The following is a 14,827-nucleotide window of genomic DNA, read 5'->3' on the forward strand; positions in this document are numbered from 1 at the left end:
ATACGGTATGTCGTAAAAACCAGCTTGGGCGAGGTACGGCATCGCAGGGCGAATACAGTATAAGCAAATTTCTTGATGTTGGAGTTTTTGAATGATTTACTGTCACATCATACGCCAACTAGTAAGTGCACAACACACACTATCTTTGGGTTAAGCTCCACGTATAACATTTCATGGCTTCGTGGCGCGAAATACGCCGAAATAGTGACTCAAATCCAACATGAGCATGCGGCGCTCTCCTGTGTGAATCAAGTAAATGCAGTAAGTCTCTTTATGTTGCAGCGGTTTGTCGACCGATTCTGCTTCCAAAATTAAGCGATGCTGGTCACCGTTTTCTGCGCGCCGAGGGATCGCCCAGAAACCACGTTCGCCCTCGATGTATCCCCGGAGCTGGAGCTGAGAGACTTTGTGGCACTTTGTGAACTCGAATCGGGAATCCCGGCGGGGGAAATCCAGGTAAGGACACCCGGCGGCGAGCTTTTACGCTCCATTCGCAGAGCTAGCCTAGCTTGTGGCTAGTTAGCCCAGCCCAGCCTTTTGCTAGCATGAATCATACTTTTGCTTGCGTTTCGAGACCCAAGAAGGGAAATTCGCCAACCACAGTCAGCTCGTTATTAAGCGTTAGTAACAATACGTACTCTGTTTGTGTCAGTTGCATGTGTGGAATAATTCATGTTGTTTAAACGAATTTTCATGGGATTCTTGTCAGACTAGCGCAGGTCTGTTTGTGAAGGCAAATGGCTAAACAAACAACACAATCACGGTATGGCGTACGAAACAAGTGGGCCAAGTGGCTCCCAATTTTACTATGAGTACTGTCACAAGCAAAGTGAAGCTAAAGGGTTTTAAAGAAAATTATTTTGGGCTAAGACCATTGTTACAAAGTAAAAATGACTCAAGATAAAGTAAAAAGTACTCCTCCATATAAGTAAAAACAGTACAGAGTAAAAACAGCTTTCAGGGGGGAACAAAAACTATTCAAGTGCTAAGTACCTAGAGAATAACTCATTTTATATTATCTTTATCTTTTAAATATGATAGTCAAATGGGAAAAAAACTATACTTAAGAATAGGAATGTGGAAATGTGGCTATTACCCAACAATCTATATGCAAAGGTGTCACAATTAATTGATGAAACAATTCGATTAGTAAATTAATTGACAGTTCCAAAAGCGATGAATTGAACACCATGTTTATTATTGTGGTTGTACAGTGATTTACAGCGGTGTAGAACTAGATTGCATCATACCAAGAGCTGTTTCTATGTTGTGGTTGTTTCTTTTAAGTAGAGTCAACATATACAGTCACTTGTTTGTGCTCTCTGTGTATGGTGTTCCACACTGTAAGCCACTATGCAACGACAATAATAATTATTTTCCATACAGCTCATTAACTCATCCACTCGCAGCCACTCCCGGCTGTTTTCCTGGATTTTGACTGATTTTACAAGGCCCACAGAATATTGTGTTAGAATATAGCTAAGTTTTATCATTATTCACAAATCTGTTTAGAACTGTGGGAAATCAGCTTGTTTTAACATGGCCGTGATTGATCTCTTATACCCTGCTCCCACCCGCTGGCCGTTTTTGTAATAACTACACTAGAATTGCTTAAACCGTTCTCTGCAGAGAGGCTGCATCAAACCCTTCTGTAAGCTCTAGCATTAAAAAAAACAACAACAACAACAATGTATAACTACGTCTTAGGGACACTTAAAACATTTAAAATAGAACGTATTTATATGTTTTTGGAAGCAAATGTGTTCAGACATTTCACACGGTCATAGGGTTGTGGCCGGTTGATGTGTGTTTACAGTCTTGTTTTTCCTTTTTTTTTTTTTTTTTTTTAAGATCTCCTATGTAGAGCAGATCCTAAAAGACCCCACTCGTGCCTTAGGGACTTACGGTGTGAAGGATGGAGACGTGGTGGTCCTCAGACAAGCTGACAGAAGGCCGCCACCCACTCAGCCAGCCTTCCCAGGTAAGAACATGTTGTGTAATCTGTGACTGAAAAGGTGGAGAACACATGATTATTATTATTATTATTATTATTATTATTATTGTCATATTCCGCTAACCTACCAACCTTTCCTCCTCTTGACCCTGTAGGTCTGCCCCATATCGACTTTCGCTCCATCACAGTCCCTGGCGCCTCCACTTCAACCGCTCCCCATAGCATCGTCAGGCCGCCGCAACAACAGGCCGCACCGCCGCCGCCGCCACAGCAGCAGCAGCAGCAGGAACCGATGCAGCAGCAGCCGCCACCTCCTCAGCAACAGCCACAGCGCAGCGCGCAACCCTCCACCTTTAACCCGCCAGCCTTTCGCGGCTCCTCCTCTCAGGGGCTTGACGACCCCGCCTTACTCCAGCAGATGCTCCTGTCCAATCCACACGAGCTGTCCCTCCTGAAAGAGCGAAACCCGCCGCTCGCCGAGGCCTTGCTGAGCGGAGATCTAGGTGGGTAGCTATGCCGACGTACTGTAAACCCTTGCATATGGTGCCACTTGGTACTGGTTACCCCCAAGGACAACATGAGTAGCTTATGTTATATTCTAAATATAGCTCAACAGAGTTTTAATTGTTAGTACAGTGATATTTTTGCTCATAGTTATTTATTATAGTGTCAGAATGTAATACCAGCTAGGTTCTACTCTGTCACAGCTGACATTGGTGCAAAAGTCTCATTTTGTCTTCAGAACGTTTCACCAAAGTGCTGCTGGAGCAGCAGCAGGATCGAGCCAAGCGGGAGCAAGAGCGAATCCGACTGCTGACTGCGGATCCTTTTGATTTGGAAGCGCAGGCAAAGATCGAGGAGGATATCAGGTTTAATCAAGTTTTTTTGTTTTTTTTTACCTATTATCAACGTCAAGTAAAGAAATACGGAAAGCAGTTTGCAGGCTGTTTTCAATTCATTCTCGCTTCATGCTTGAATGTGCGCTCGTTGCAGGCAGCACAATGTCGAAGAAAATATGACCATTGCAATGGAGGAGGCCCCGGAAAGCTTCGGGCAGGTGGTTATGCTCTACATTAACTGCAAAGTCAACGGGCACCCTGTGAAAGCTTTTGTCGACTCAGGTAAAGAACAGCAAATTAATATTACAATTAATAAGTATTTAGAGAGAAAATAAGACAACATAGTCAGAAAACTCTCAATCTTATTTGTGTTTATTTGCGCCACAAAGTACTGTGTTTTGAGATCTACACAATACAAATCTTTATTGAAATCAATTTAGCTATTGTAAGGCACTGCACATTTTTTTTTATTCGTTAAATTGATTTAATTACAAAAGAAAAAGCAGATGCAGAGAGAGGAATAAATGTGATTCTTAATGACAGAAAATAACAGAAAAGATTTACTTTTTAACTCATCAGAAATAGTTCCATTATATTTTCCACTCACCATTACTGTGAAGGGATTCACTTTATACCCTGATATGCATTTCAAGCCATACCGCCAAGTCTCCGTTTGAAACAGTTAAATATCTGACAAAAAATGGGAAAAATATAGTTCCATGTAATCTTACAGTTATGTACGTACAAATAACATGTACATTAGTACAAATTTGAAAATTTGTTAGTTAAGAATGTATTTTACATACACTACACGACATATAATTGTATATTTATACATGTATGACGGCAATCTTGCTATATTGAAGCATTTTAAAAACCTTGACTGCCAACCCCACGCAATCTATTGGGTCATTTCAAGAAAATTGTAATTCAATCTTTTCCTAAAATCGTTCATCACCAACAAGGCGTGTCTTGCATTGCTCGCAGGCGCCCAAATGACCATCATGAGCCAAGCCTGTGCGGAGCGCTGCAACATCATGCGATTGGTAGATCGGCGCTGGGCGGGCGTGGCCAAGGGAGTGGGCACGCAGAAGATCATCGGCAGGGTTCATTTGGGTGGGTGTTTTTGTGTGGACTCCATCAATCAGAAAGACGGTTGCCTGACGTGATCTGTCTCTTGTGTCCGTGCAGCTCAGGTCCAGATTGAAGGGGACTTTCTTCCCTGCTCTTTCTCCATCTTGGAGGACCAGCCGATGGACATGCTGCTGGGCCTGGACATGCTCAAGAGACACCAGGTATGAACCGTCTGCCTTCCCGCTCTCTCAATCACAACTTTTAGGTTGCGAAATCTAACCCCGAAGTCTGCTGAACTCAACTTTTTTTTGTCTCGTAGTGTTCTATCGACCTGAAGAAAAGCGTGCTCGTCATCGGCACAACTGGCACCGAGACTCGCTTCCTGTCCGAGGCCGAGCTGCCCGATTGCGCCCGGCTGGCCTACGGGCCTGAGGGACGCGAGGAAAGCCGGCCCCAAGAGATGGCGGACAGGGAGCTCGCCGAGGCACTTCAGCGGTCCATACATGAAAGCGGTATGTATGGTCTCCACTGCCTTTGGCTTGGTTTCTTTCTGTGAGCATTTTTTTTTTTCACCTTCTCTGTTAGAATGACAATTGCATGGGCCACATAAACGTTGTCACATGATCATGTCATGCCATCACTTTAGATACATATGGTTTACAACAACAGCCATGGACCTGCCGAGCCGAATTCTGGAGTTTGGTGGCTCCTTTTATGATTTAAAATTTTAACATGTTAAATTATTTAGGATCATATTTCGCGTCTTAACAAATGGGACATTTTCCAAAGAAGACGAACTTGTTTACATCTATGAATACTTTACTGTAAATATAAATAATTGCCTATATTACCGTGCTTACATTGACTACATTGACTTATTTACATTATCTGTAAAGAAAAAAAAACATCGTTTTTTTTTTTTTTTTTTTTTTTTTTATTTATTTATTTTCTCCCTGTGGAAGTTAATGCTGAGGGGGGAAAAAAAATCGTATTTCGTGTCAGGGTAATTGAAGCAAATCCCAGAAGTGAAAATCAAAATCAAAATTAGCTTTGAATTATATCATTTTGGGATGGGATTTTTATTTTAAAATAAATTTAAAAAAATAAAGGCTTCATCACCCAACCAAAATGGACAGATAGATGTATCAATAGATGGGTAGATAGGTAATTAGATAGGAGGGTTTATGTAGATAGGTAGGTTGGTAGACTTCAGTTGTCCATGACCTAAACGTGAGGAAATCAAGCACCGTTCATTATTACTGAAGAGAAACGGATCAACAAGGGGCTAATGTGCCATGTTTTTTGGTCTACACGCTTGAACTAATGATTAAAATTGCTGCTTTGTCAACATCACTCAATTGAACCAGAAGTATATGTTATGTTCATTATTAAAACCAGTTTTGTTGTAGTTTTGTACTATCGTAACAGCGATGAGGTTAAAAATAAATCCCTGCGGGGGAGTGTGATTTGGTTGCTGCACGTCCTGTCACTTGTGTGCCACTGCTAACTTTCTCCGTCCCTCTGCATGATGTGTGCGGTGTGCGCCTTAACCCCTGAACAGGACAGCACTGATGCAAACGGAGACAGCTGGAGAGGGGCCAAACAATCAGGTACTGCCAAAAACTCACAAGGCAGCCATTGTCAATTCAAGTCCATTACTTTTACTTTTGGATTATGAATTCACCACCTTGATTATGGTTTCATTTTTATCACAGGATCTGCTGCTCATTTTTTTGTTCGTATTTTTGCATGTATCTTGTGGATTGTGAACGAGAAGCTCGGGAAACTAACTTTAAGTGGATGTGCAAAACAAACTGTGGAATGTCTCAGGTCACACGCAATTCAGATTTTGAAAATGTTCAACCCATTCATACATTTTATAGCACATTCGGCTCAAAGGTGAGCCTATCCCATTGACTTAATGTGAGATATTAGTCTCCACTCCCTCTCTTAAGACTCGCCTTAGTGGCGGTTGAAGATTCTGCCAAAAATGAAAAAGCACAACACGATCCAGAGATGACATAATGCAGAACATCACTTAGAGCATGTCTCACGTTAGATGAGACTTTTGATTGATTTCCGCATTTGTCTTGAGAGCTTCCACTGTATGTATGACACATGCACAGTGCATCTGGATACTAACCAGTATGACAATGTGAAAACATATATTTATTTATTAAACAGAAAAACACTAAGAAACTTAAATTAGTATTTAGACCCTTACAGAATACTGTAACATTTTCCAGATTTTGTTCTGTTGCTTATTCCAAATTTTAATAGATATTTTAATTAAATAGTAGTAGTAATCATATATAATATTATTTAAATCATTTAATTTATTTTCATTATATTTCCCCCTCAAAACTCGCTACAATTCATGGCAAAGGCTGTGGGTACTGTCTATGTATATGTGGTTTTATTGATTTATTATTATTATTTTTAAATAAATTAGCAAAATATTGCACCCAGAAAAAATCACACATTCATAGGGGCGTTGTGTGTAGTATTTTGAATGGGATTTTTTTTATTTTTTTTTTGCAACATAACAAAATGTGGAAAAAGTGAAGTGCTGGGACTCCTTGTTTGCTTCTAATGAGTCTCCTCCACCTTCTCACCCTATTTGGTTGTGTCATCTGTTTTCTCTACAAAAAAAAAAAAAAAAGAAGACACTGCAGACGGACAGACTACCTCACCGCAGCCGCCGCCATTGTCACTACCCTCTGCCTCAGACCAAATGTCCTCAAGCGACCATCCCCAGACCCCCGACTTGGATTGCACCCAGATCCCTGTGGAGCGGCCCTCAGGACCGGACCAATTTGGCCTCCGGGAGCCTCATCTGCCTACAGAGCAGGATCATCTCCAGACTCCCCCTTTGGAAGATCACACTGTCTCTGTCGACGAAGCCCTGGGGCCCAGTCAGTCAGCTGAAGCGCTCCAGTGTCCTCAGGGTGGCGAGAAGGGGACTATGGAACCATTCAATGTAGAGAACACCGCCACCCTCCCCTATCCAGAACTAGCACACAGTCAACCCATGGACCACGAGGCGACTGAAACAACGGACCCGTGCCAGTCGGACTCTGTCCAAATGGACTCCTCACACAGCGATCCGCCCAAGGGCTCTGATGGCATCCCGTCTCTGGCCGCTGCTCTCATGGAGCTCCACGAACTGCTGCTCTCCAACAACTGTGGTGCCCCCCGGGCCCCAACTCATCCCCAGGAGGAGGATCCAACCCGAGCCGCAGAAGAACCAAGCGATGCCAAAGCCAAACCAACTGCTGCTGACGGACCCTCGGCGAGAGAAGGGGCAGACTCTTCGGAGGGGCCCCTGCAGACTCCAGATGGATCCAGAGACCCCAGCGTTGTTTATCGCGAGAGTCCTCCGGAGCCCCCAGCTAAAGCCAGGGACCCCAGCATTTATAATCCCGAGTCGGCAAGTCCTCCACAGCCTCCACCCGAACACAGAGACGCTAGCATTTATAACCCCGAGCCGGCAAGTCCTCCCGATCCTGACGGGGATTTCAGGGAACCCCCCGAGGGGCCGCTGGTGTGCGGGGATGAATGCGGACGAACGCCGGACGCAAACCCCCTGGACAGTCTTGTCTCCGGCACCGTCGCCGGTCCACCTCCCGCACCCTCGACAGAGCGATTTCCGGCCGAACACATCCAGAGAATCCAGGCTGCAGGTTTTTCTGCCCGCGATGCTGCAGAGGCTTTAGAGCAGGCGCACGGGGTCGTGGAGCTGGCTCTGCTGGCGCTCCTGGCCCGCAGCATCACTGTGCCCACCTAAGACTCCGAGCCCCGCCCCCTCACCGTCTCGTCTCCTTTTTATTTTTTATTTTTTTGGTTTTCGATCCAGATGTCTCGTGACCCTCTTTGCAGGGAATGTGTCTTAACAGGGATATGCTGTCACACAGTACTGATAATCCTTTTTTCTTGACATAGCGGATATGTGCGGTATTTGCATGCCGAACGTCTCGGGCATCTCAATGTTTTTATTAAGATGGTTTCTACTATAAGTTGATTTGTTTTTTGTCTTTGGAATTCAGCATTGACGCGTACATTTTTTTTTTTGTTGAGCCGTTCAGTCGATCATTTGCCCTTTATCCTTAAGTGGGGTACACATACTGATTTTTGACATCTTGATCTTTTTTCATTAAATTGTAAGGAAAAATAATTTAATAAGTGAGGTATACTCAAGATAGCCCACACTGCACAACATCGACAATCGCGAGTCTCTCCCACCAAACCACGTGTCTGTCTTAGTAGCGGGACAGACCCATGAGCGGCACCACGGTACTGCAGGACAACCAAACTGCCGGAGAATACAAAGAAGAAAGAGCAACGGAAGAAGAAGAAATAGAAGAAGCTAGTTTCCTGATTGGCTATCATTTGCATTATAGCTATCAATTTGTCACAATCACAGAGAACATGACTTGCGCTAGCTCTACTCAATGTTTACCCCATACATAAGGATTTGCGATCATAAATACTAAAAAGGTTTCATGTTTATGATTGCCTGAGTTCTCCAAGAAGACCAGGGAGGAAAAATCGCGACACAGCCCGCATGAGATATTTCAGCGACCTCCCATAATCGAGCCTTGCTGACTTTGATCATATAAATCAAGCTGATTTTGATTGAAAAAATGGGGGAGATACTCAAATTTGTGTTTAAATTTGTGTTTACCCTGCTTCAGGTGATTTCTACAATAATTGTTTTTTTTTTTTCTTTCTCTGCTATCCAGCAGTGACACATACTGTTATTGATTTATTGTTCAACAATGAGATATTTAACTTTCCGTTTGTTATTTTCTTGAATGTTTGTGTGGCAAAGTTACTGTTGGAAGAGTATGTACAATCTCTAAAAAAATGCCACAATACAGCAAATTAAACAAGTTTACAAATCTGTACCAAAAATAAGAGCAAGAAAACATTTGACAGAAAAATCCAATTTTAGGGCTTTTTATTTTGGTTGTATGTATGTTTGCCATTTATTTTGTATGTCAAACAAAGCAAGACAGGTGCACGCATATTTGTTTTCTTTTCTGTGACAATATGGCTTAAAATTTAACCGTCATCTTATATCACATGGCTTTATCTGGGTCATCTGGAAGACAATGTGGGGTTTTTTTTCGATTTATTTACATTTATCTTGTATATTTTAAATGGCAAAATAAAACCAGGATTAGTATTTGTATACTGTGTAGAATTTATTTATTTTTTAAGGTGTACAGCTTTTTTTTTTTTTTAAGACTTGACAGCATGAAACAGGTAAAATCCCAAATGTAGATGAATTAGATTACTTTAAAATGTTAAGTTTATTTGTCTGCGCGTTGTTTTTTGTTTTGTTTTGTTTTGTTTTTTAAATACCGACATTAGCGCACCTGCTGTGCGTTTTGTAATTGACCTGGACATTTAATGAGAAGGACGACGGTTCGCTCCGAAGACAAAATGGCTGACTTTGACAGCACCGATGAAGCCACCAACAACAGCGGTAGTAAAATCAGCATTGGTAGAGACGTGTTCGCTCAACTGCTCGCCTTCTTTGAAGACCCCAGTCCAGGGAAAGGGAGTCAATTTAGTTTTCTGTTTCCCACTATGACAACCACAACTGAGCAGCCCTTGGACACGGAGGAGCCAGCAAGTGACCAGGACCAGAATCAAAAGTAAGTGACAGTTTCAGATTAGTTTGTTATCCAAAAAATGTGTTCCTCCAAATTCCAATAGAATCTACTGGAAGGGGTCTATTGGGGTTATATGGGGTTTTTGCTGCCTCGCCTTATGAGCATTGATCAATTACATCAATCGACAGCTCCAGTCAAGTAAAAATAAAAATGGACCAATAAACGGTCGCAAGTCAAGGTAACGTTGCTGTTTACTCTCGGAAACTGTCTTGAGCAGCCTATATTTGAACGTTAAGTGTGAGGTAGCCATTTCCGCCCCACTGTTACGTAACAAATTGGTAGCATGTATATAAAGTGCTCTCCAGCTTCACAACTTTTTGATTTATTTATAATTTGTCCACGCCGGGAGCTCTGCTGTCGCAAGTTCAGGCTGCTGTAGTTATAGCTAAGCTAAAAACGAGTTTTTATTGTCTTTATTAATTTTCCTTCCTGACGCTGTCGTCGTCAAAACAAAAGGTGGACTTGTTGGTCTTGACTGACCGATATAAAGTCCCTCAATTGTGCCAGGCTTATTAAAGCATCTGAATCTGTTTGTAATAACCCAGATCTACAAAGAAGCACCATGGCAAAATTAAATAATAATCATCATCAATGCTGCAGTGTGCCAGCCAAGTTGTTGACAGGCAGCATGTCCTTTGCACAATTTGGTAATGAAGTGCTGCCTCCAAGCATGAAAAATTGCATGGCAGTGTAACTAAATTTAAGCTAGCTTGGAATATAAACAGTTTTGTACATTTTTCTTTTTTAATTTGTGTGAAAATTATTTCATCCTAATTGGTCTTCTTCTAGTCCTCCTTTATTAGACATCTCATCAGTCATCAGATCCGTTGCTGCAATGGGAATGTGTAATTTTGGGAAAATGAACAAGTTGTTTTGGACTACCGGACAAGAGGAAGCCAGGTCGTCTTTGTTGCCTCCAGTGGATCAGGATACCACAGAAGAAGAGTAAGGTGTTATATAAGACTCTAGTAGATGCATTTGGTATAGTTTCTAAACTAATCTACTTCCAGAACTGTAGAGGAGGAGGAAGAGCCAGAGCCTAGTGTGCCCTTCCAGTCAAAGTACATTCACAAATGTGAGAGCAGAATGTGTATTTCAAAAGAATTGCTTTCTGCTTTTATTTTCATTTTATTTTTTTGAATGTGCAGTCCCCCTCTACCAGGACTACTGTGTCGAGGCGGTGAAAGACGACCTTCAGAGACTCAACACCAAGACCTCCCTGTCCGAGCTGATCGCCCCCGAGTACCTGCAGAATCTGCGGTCCCGTCTCGTCCCCCGAGAGTCGCCTCAGCAGGGCCCGCCTGAGTCAACTTCTCCCTCCCCTCCTGATCGCACCGTGATCCGCGTGGCGCCGTGCACCCTGTGGCAAGATCTGGACGAGGTGAAGGTGACCGGTCTGCTCGGCAGCCTGACGGTCCAACAGATTCGACTTCAGGAGGTGCGGTGGAGTTAGGTGGGCTGGAATGGGGGTTTGTGGGAGACGGTACACTGTCCTAGTGGTCAGCACAACTGCGGTTCAGGGTTCGAGTCACTACGCCGGCCTTTTTGTGTGGCGTTTGTTCATCCCCTGCTCAATCATGGATCGACGACTCTAAATTGTCCATAAGTGCCTTAGGAAATTTTCATTTATATTAGGGGTGTCAGGTGGTTAATCTCATGACTTCAACAGTTGGCTCACAATTAATCGCTAATTTTATATCTATTCTAAATGTACGATAAAATATTTTTTCATACTCTTGTTAACATAAGTGGGGGAAAAAAATGTTAACTAGAACTATGGCTGCATCTTTTTAGTCATTGATACAGTAATTTTATGATTAAAAAGATGTAATGCACTGTAAAAAAGGTGATGTCATTGGTTGAAGTCGAGACTTTGAAGTCATTTTTCTGCCATTAGATGGCATTCTTGCATTTTTATGTTTGACACCTCAGGGCATTTTTCTTTTCATATTAACAGCCATCTAATCTTTAACTTGAGAAATTCTCCACATTTTTAGAATTGTAAAATATAACTTGACCCTCCCTCTCTCCCGCGCGTTATGACTGGAATTCCCACAGTACACAATTTCCGAGTAAGGTCATTAATCGTGGGTTTAAAAAAAATTAAAAATAAAAATATTGCCGTTAAATTGACTCAAAATGAATGCACTAATTTGACACCCATAATTGTATATTAAATTAAATACAATACATTAATACAAATGTTCATGAACAAAATGGCATGTTTTACTGTTATTTGCAATATTGATTACTTTACAAATTCAAAATATTAAATGTTATAGAAATTCAACAAAAGCACTTTTTTTTTTCTTTTTTTTTGATTTACCAGTTTTATGAAGTTGTGTGCTTTTAAAATTTCTTTTAGGTTGAAGTAATTAGAATTGACAAATGATGTAATCCAAATTAAGTATGTTAAATGTATGTAAAATAATTTTTATCTAATTTGCCAACTCATTGAAAATTGTATAAAAGTTTATTTTGCAAATGTTTTACATTTAACCATGCAAGCAATTTATAAAATTGTCTAATTAAAAAAAATATATTTTTAATGTAAATTAACAAATGGTAAGATCAACTTCAAAAATTATTTTTTTTATATAAATGGCTTGTTACAATTATTAGAGGACTCCTGAAAAATGTGAATGCTCGGTGAGACAACTGGGAAAAAAAAAGTTGGACGTATTGTGGTTGCTTTCTAATTTTACCACAAAATTTCCAATGTATTTTTTAAAATGATTCAAGCTTTGTTTTTTGTTCTTTCCGCAGTCCATGTTTGAGTTGATCGGCTCCGAGGCGTCTTATTTGAGGAGCTTGGGTGTCGCTGTGGATCACTTCTGCTCGTCAAAGGCGCTCAAGAGCACCTTGTCCCAAATGGAGCATCATACTTTGTTCTCGAACGTCCGTCACGTGAAGTCTGCTAGTGAGAAGTAAGAGCGAATTGACTCGACCACCTTCTTGCATCTTTAAAACAATTTGATTCTGTTTTCTATCGCGCTCGTCTTTGTTGGCGTCTTGCCGCCATTTTAGATTTCTCATGGACCTGGAGAGCCGCCTCAGCGAAAACGTGTTCATAACCCGTCTGGGGGACGTTGTCCTTGACCACTGCCCCGCCTTCCGCGCCCACTACGTGCCCTACATCACCAACATGATGTACCAGGAGGCGCTCATCAAGCGGCTGATGTGAGTCTGCCTGGCGGCGGCGCGTTTGTTTTGTTGGCTGCTTTCTTTTTCCTTATCCGCCGCTCTTCTTCCGTCTGAAGGCGGCAGAATCGTGACTTCGCGTCATGTCTCAAGCAGCTGGAGGGCGAGCCGGCGTGCCAGAGGCAGAGTCTCAAGTCCTTCCTCGTCCTTCCCTTTCAAAGGATCACGCGCATTAAACTCATTCTGGAGGTCTTTTTGTGTTTTATTTTTATAAATAGTGTGTGTGTGTGTGTGTGGGGGAGTTTTTTAAATTCATGACATCGTACAGGTGTACCTAACAAATTTAGGTGCCAATTTTCTTCTCCTCAGAATATCCTGAAGGTGTCCGAAGCGGATTCAGATGCTGTCTCATATCTTCAAAAAGCAAAGGAGGCCATACATGAGGTACAAATCGCTTTAATGACATCCAATTTAAATGAAAATTAAATTTGTACAGAATTTTACATCCTACACGTCTTTGTTGGGACCAGATCGTGGTTGAGTGCAACGAGGGGATCAAAAAAATGAAAGTGATTGAGCAACTGGTCTCCCTGGAGATGCTGCTGGATTTTGGCAAAATGAAGGTTGGACTTTTAATTTTCTTTGGAAGACTTTTTGACTGATGCAACAGAACCTAGTTAGTTTTTTTTTTTAATTTTATTTTTTCTCCTCTTGTGTGGAATGAAATTTATTTATTTTATTTTTTTTGTTTTTTGCCCCTGGTGGAATAGCTTCTCCCCCATGTGGAATAAAACTTTTTTTTCCTCCTTCTCCCCCCCTCCACACGCAACCAAATGTTTTTTTTTAATGTAGACATTAATTTTTATACAAGTATTGATGGTCCGCCCCCCCAGGTGGAATAATAATTTCTCACCCATGTGGAATAAAACGATTATTATTATTATTAAACTAAATGGTACAGGTACATGGGTTGCCATTTATGGGCAACAGTCAATTTACAGTGTTGTCACAGACTTAAAATTAATATTTGGAAACTTGACCAAACTGTAAATAACTCATTTGAATGACTGTTTTTATCTTGTGTTTCTAACGTAATCTATTGGGCCAGATAACATGGGACCCCAACAGAATAAGATTCAAAAATAAAAATCTCAAAAGAATTACTAACAAACATGGTGTCCATCTTCCAGGCGATTCCTCTGGTCATAAGCGGCCGGCTGTTGGTGCACCAGGGCCCCTTGAGCCTGCTGGCTGTGGAGAGCGGCCCCAACGCCAGAATGCCCCTCACCAGCATCCACCTTCACCTCTTCAATGATTTGTTGATCCTCTCCTCAAAAAAGTACTTTACTTAATAGTGTGGCATCGAGCCAAATACTTACAGCTATACTTGCTTCCCACTGCGATCAAAGGGTAATTTTTAAGCTCTTATTTCCATTCCAGGGAGCAGCGCTTCCTGGTGGAGGACCACGCAAAGTTCCCCACACATGTGCACGTCGCACCTCTGAAGGCGGAAGCTCTCGGACTACCGCAAGAGTCCTTCCTGTTGCATCTCTCCCGCAATTGCACCGGACACGCGACCGCCATGATATTAATTGCACACAGCAGGTACAAGAGAATGGCGGGAGGATGGGGTGGGTGGCGCAACAATGTATTACCCCCCCCCCCCCCCCCCCCTCAAAGAAGGAAAAATTAAAACTGTAAATTGTTGCAAGGGATTACTGTAGTGACATGTTTTGTTTGGCGCTGTCTACAGTTTAACAGTTTGCTTTTGGCCGCAGGTCCGACAAGGAGCAGTGGATGAAGGTGCTGAAGTGTGGTGACTAAAGGGTTTTGTTCACATACACTTTGGTGTCAATCTAACATGATGTTCAAGGCAATCACAATGACAAATTAAATCACTGACCTATTTAATATAACACTAAGGTATATTTATTTCTGTTTTTGATTCATCAGATTTTTTTTTTTAATGTATTGAAATGTTCATTAAAATATTGTTACATAAATATGGGATACAGGAATACATTTGTTTTGTGTGTGTTGGTATGTAAATTAGCCCACTTAACTCACACATTTTCACAAATGGGAAAATGAAGCATTTACTTAGTAGTTTAAATCAATACAGGGTGGACTGACACTCC

At 41.8% G+C, this 14,827-nt stretch overlaps 2 protein-coding genes across 5 annotated transcripts; both read left to right on the forward strand.

Annotated features, from left to right (window-relative positions):
- Nucleotides 1–12: 12 nt before the first annotated feature.
- Nucleotides 13–9,061, forward strand: ddi2 (DNA-damage inducible protein 2). 4 transcript variants are annotated; one of them, XM_077530397.1, is made up of 11 exons: nucleotides 13–121; nucleotides 283–456; nucleotides 1,852–1,981; nucleotides 2,110–2,457; nucleotides 2,697–2,823; nucleotides 2,948–3,075; nucleotides 3,781–3,909; nucleotides 3,985–4,088; nucleotides 4,187–4,379; nucleotides 5,429–5,477; nucleotides 6,531–6,630. In XM_077530397.1, the coding sequence occupies exons 2-10, from the start codon at nucleotides 319–321 to the stop codon at nucleotides 5,437–5,439; spliced, it is 1,308 nt and encodes a 435-aa protein (XP_077386523.1). In that variant the 5' UTR covers nucleotides 13–121; nucleotides 283–318; the 3' UTR covers nucleotides 5,440–5,477; nucleotides 6,531–6,630. The 4 variants fall into 4 exon arrangements, with proteins under 4 accessions (XP_077386523.1, XP_077386524.1, XP_077386521.1 ...); XM_077530398.1 differs by having other exon boundaries at nucleotides 6,534–6,627; XM_077530395.1 differs by lacking the exon at nucleotides 5,429–5,477 and having other exon boundaries at nucleotides 6,531–9,061.
- A 231-nt stretch (nucleotides 9,062–9,292) lies between these two features.
- On the forward strand, nucleotides 9,293–14,707 carry LOC144023297 (rho guanine nucleotide exchange factor 19). Its single transcript, XM_077528572.1, has 12 exons — nucleotides 9,293–9,530; nucleotides 10,338–10,493; nucleotides 10,559–10,623; nucleotides 10,697–10,986; nucleotides 12,315–12,475; nucleotides 12,576–12,728; nucleotides 12,809–12,938; nucleotides 13,059–13,133; nucleotides 13,220–13,312; nucleotides 13,880–14,028; nucleotides 14,130–14,294; nucleotides 14,468–14,707. The coding sequence occupies exons 1-12, from the start codon at nucleotides 9,316–9,318 to the stop codon at nucleotides 14,511–14,513; spliced, it is 1,698 nt and encodes a 565-aa protein (XP_077384698.1). The 5' UTR covers nucleotides 9,293–9,315; the 3' UTR covers nucleotides 14,514–14,707.
- The last annotated feature ends 120 nt before the right edge of the window (nucleotides 14,708–14,827 follow it).

The sequence above is a fragment of the Festucalex cinctus genome, chromosome 8 (assembly GCF_051991245.1).
Source record: "Festucalex cinctus isolate MCC-2025b chromosome 8, RoL_Fcin_1.0, whole genome shotgun sequence".
NCBI classification, from domain to species: Eukaryota; Metazoa; Chordata; class Actinopteri; order Syngnathiformes; family Syngnathidae; genus Festucalex; species Festucalex cinctus.

Bases quoted from the DNA above. Each gene is read 5' to 3' on its own strand.
- ddi2 (XM_077530395.1), top strand. From the start codon at position 319: ATGCTGGTCACCGTTTTCTGCGCGCCGAGGGATCGCCCAGAAACCACG. The intron at 457-1,851 runs GTAAGGACACCC...TTTTTTTTTAAG, and splicing joins TCCCGGCGGGGGAAATCCAG to ATCTCCTATGTAGAGCAGAT. The intron at 3,910-3,984 runs GTGGGTGTTTTT...GTGTCCGTGCAG, and splicing joins CATCGGCAGGGTTCATTTGG to CTCAGGTCCAGATTGAAGGG.
- LOC144023297 (XM_077528572.1), top strand. From the start codon at position 9,316: ATGGCTGACTTTGACAGCACCGATGAAGCCACCAACAACAGCGGTAGT. The intron at 10,987-12,314 runs GTGCGGTGGAGT...TTCTTTCCGCAG, and splicing joins AACAGATTCGACTTCAGGAG to TCCATGTTTGAGTTGATCGG. The intron at 12,939-13,058 runs GTCTTTTTGTGT...TCTTCTCCTCAG, and splicing joins GCATTAAACTCATTCTGGAG to AATATCCTGAAGGTGTCCGA.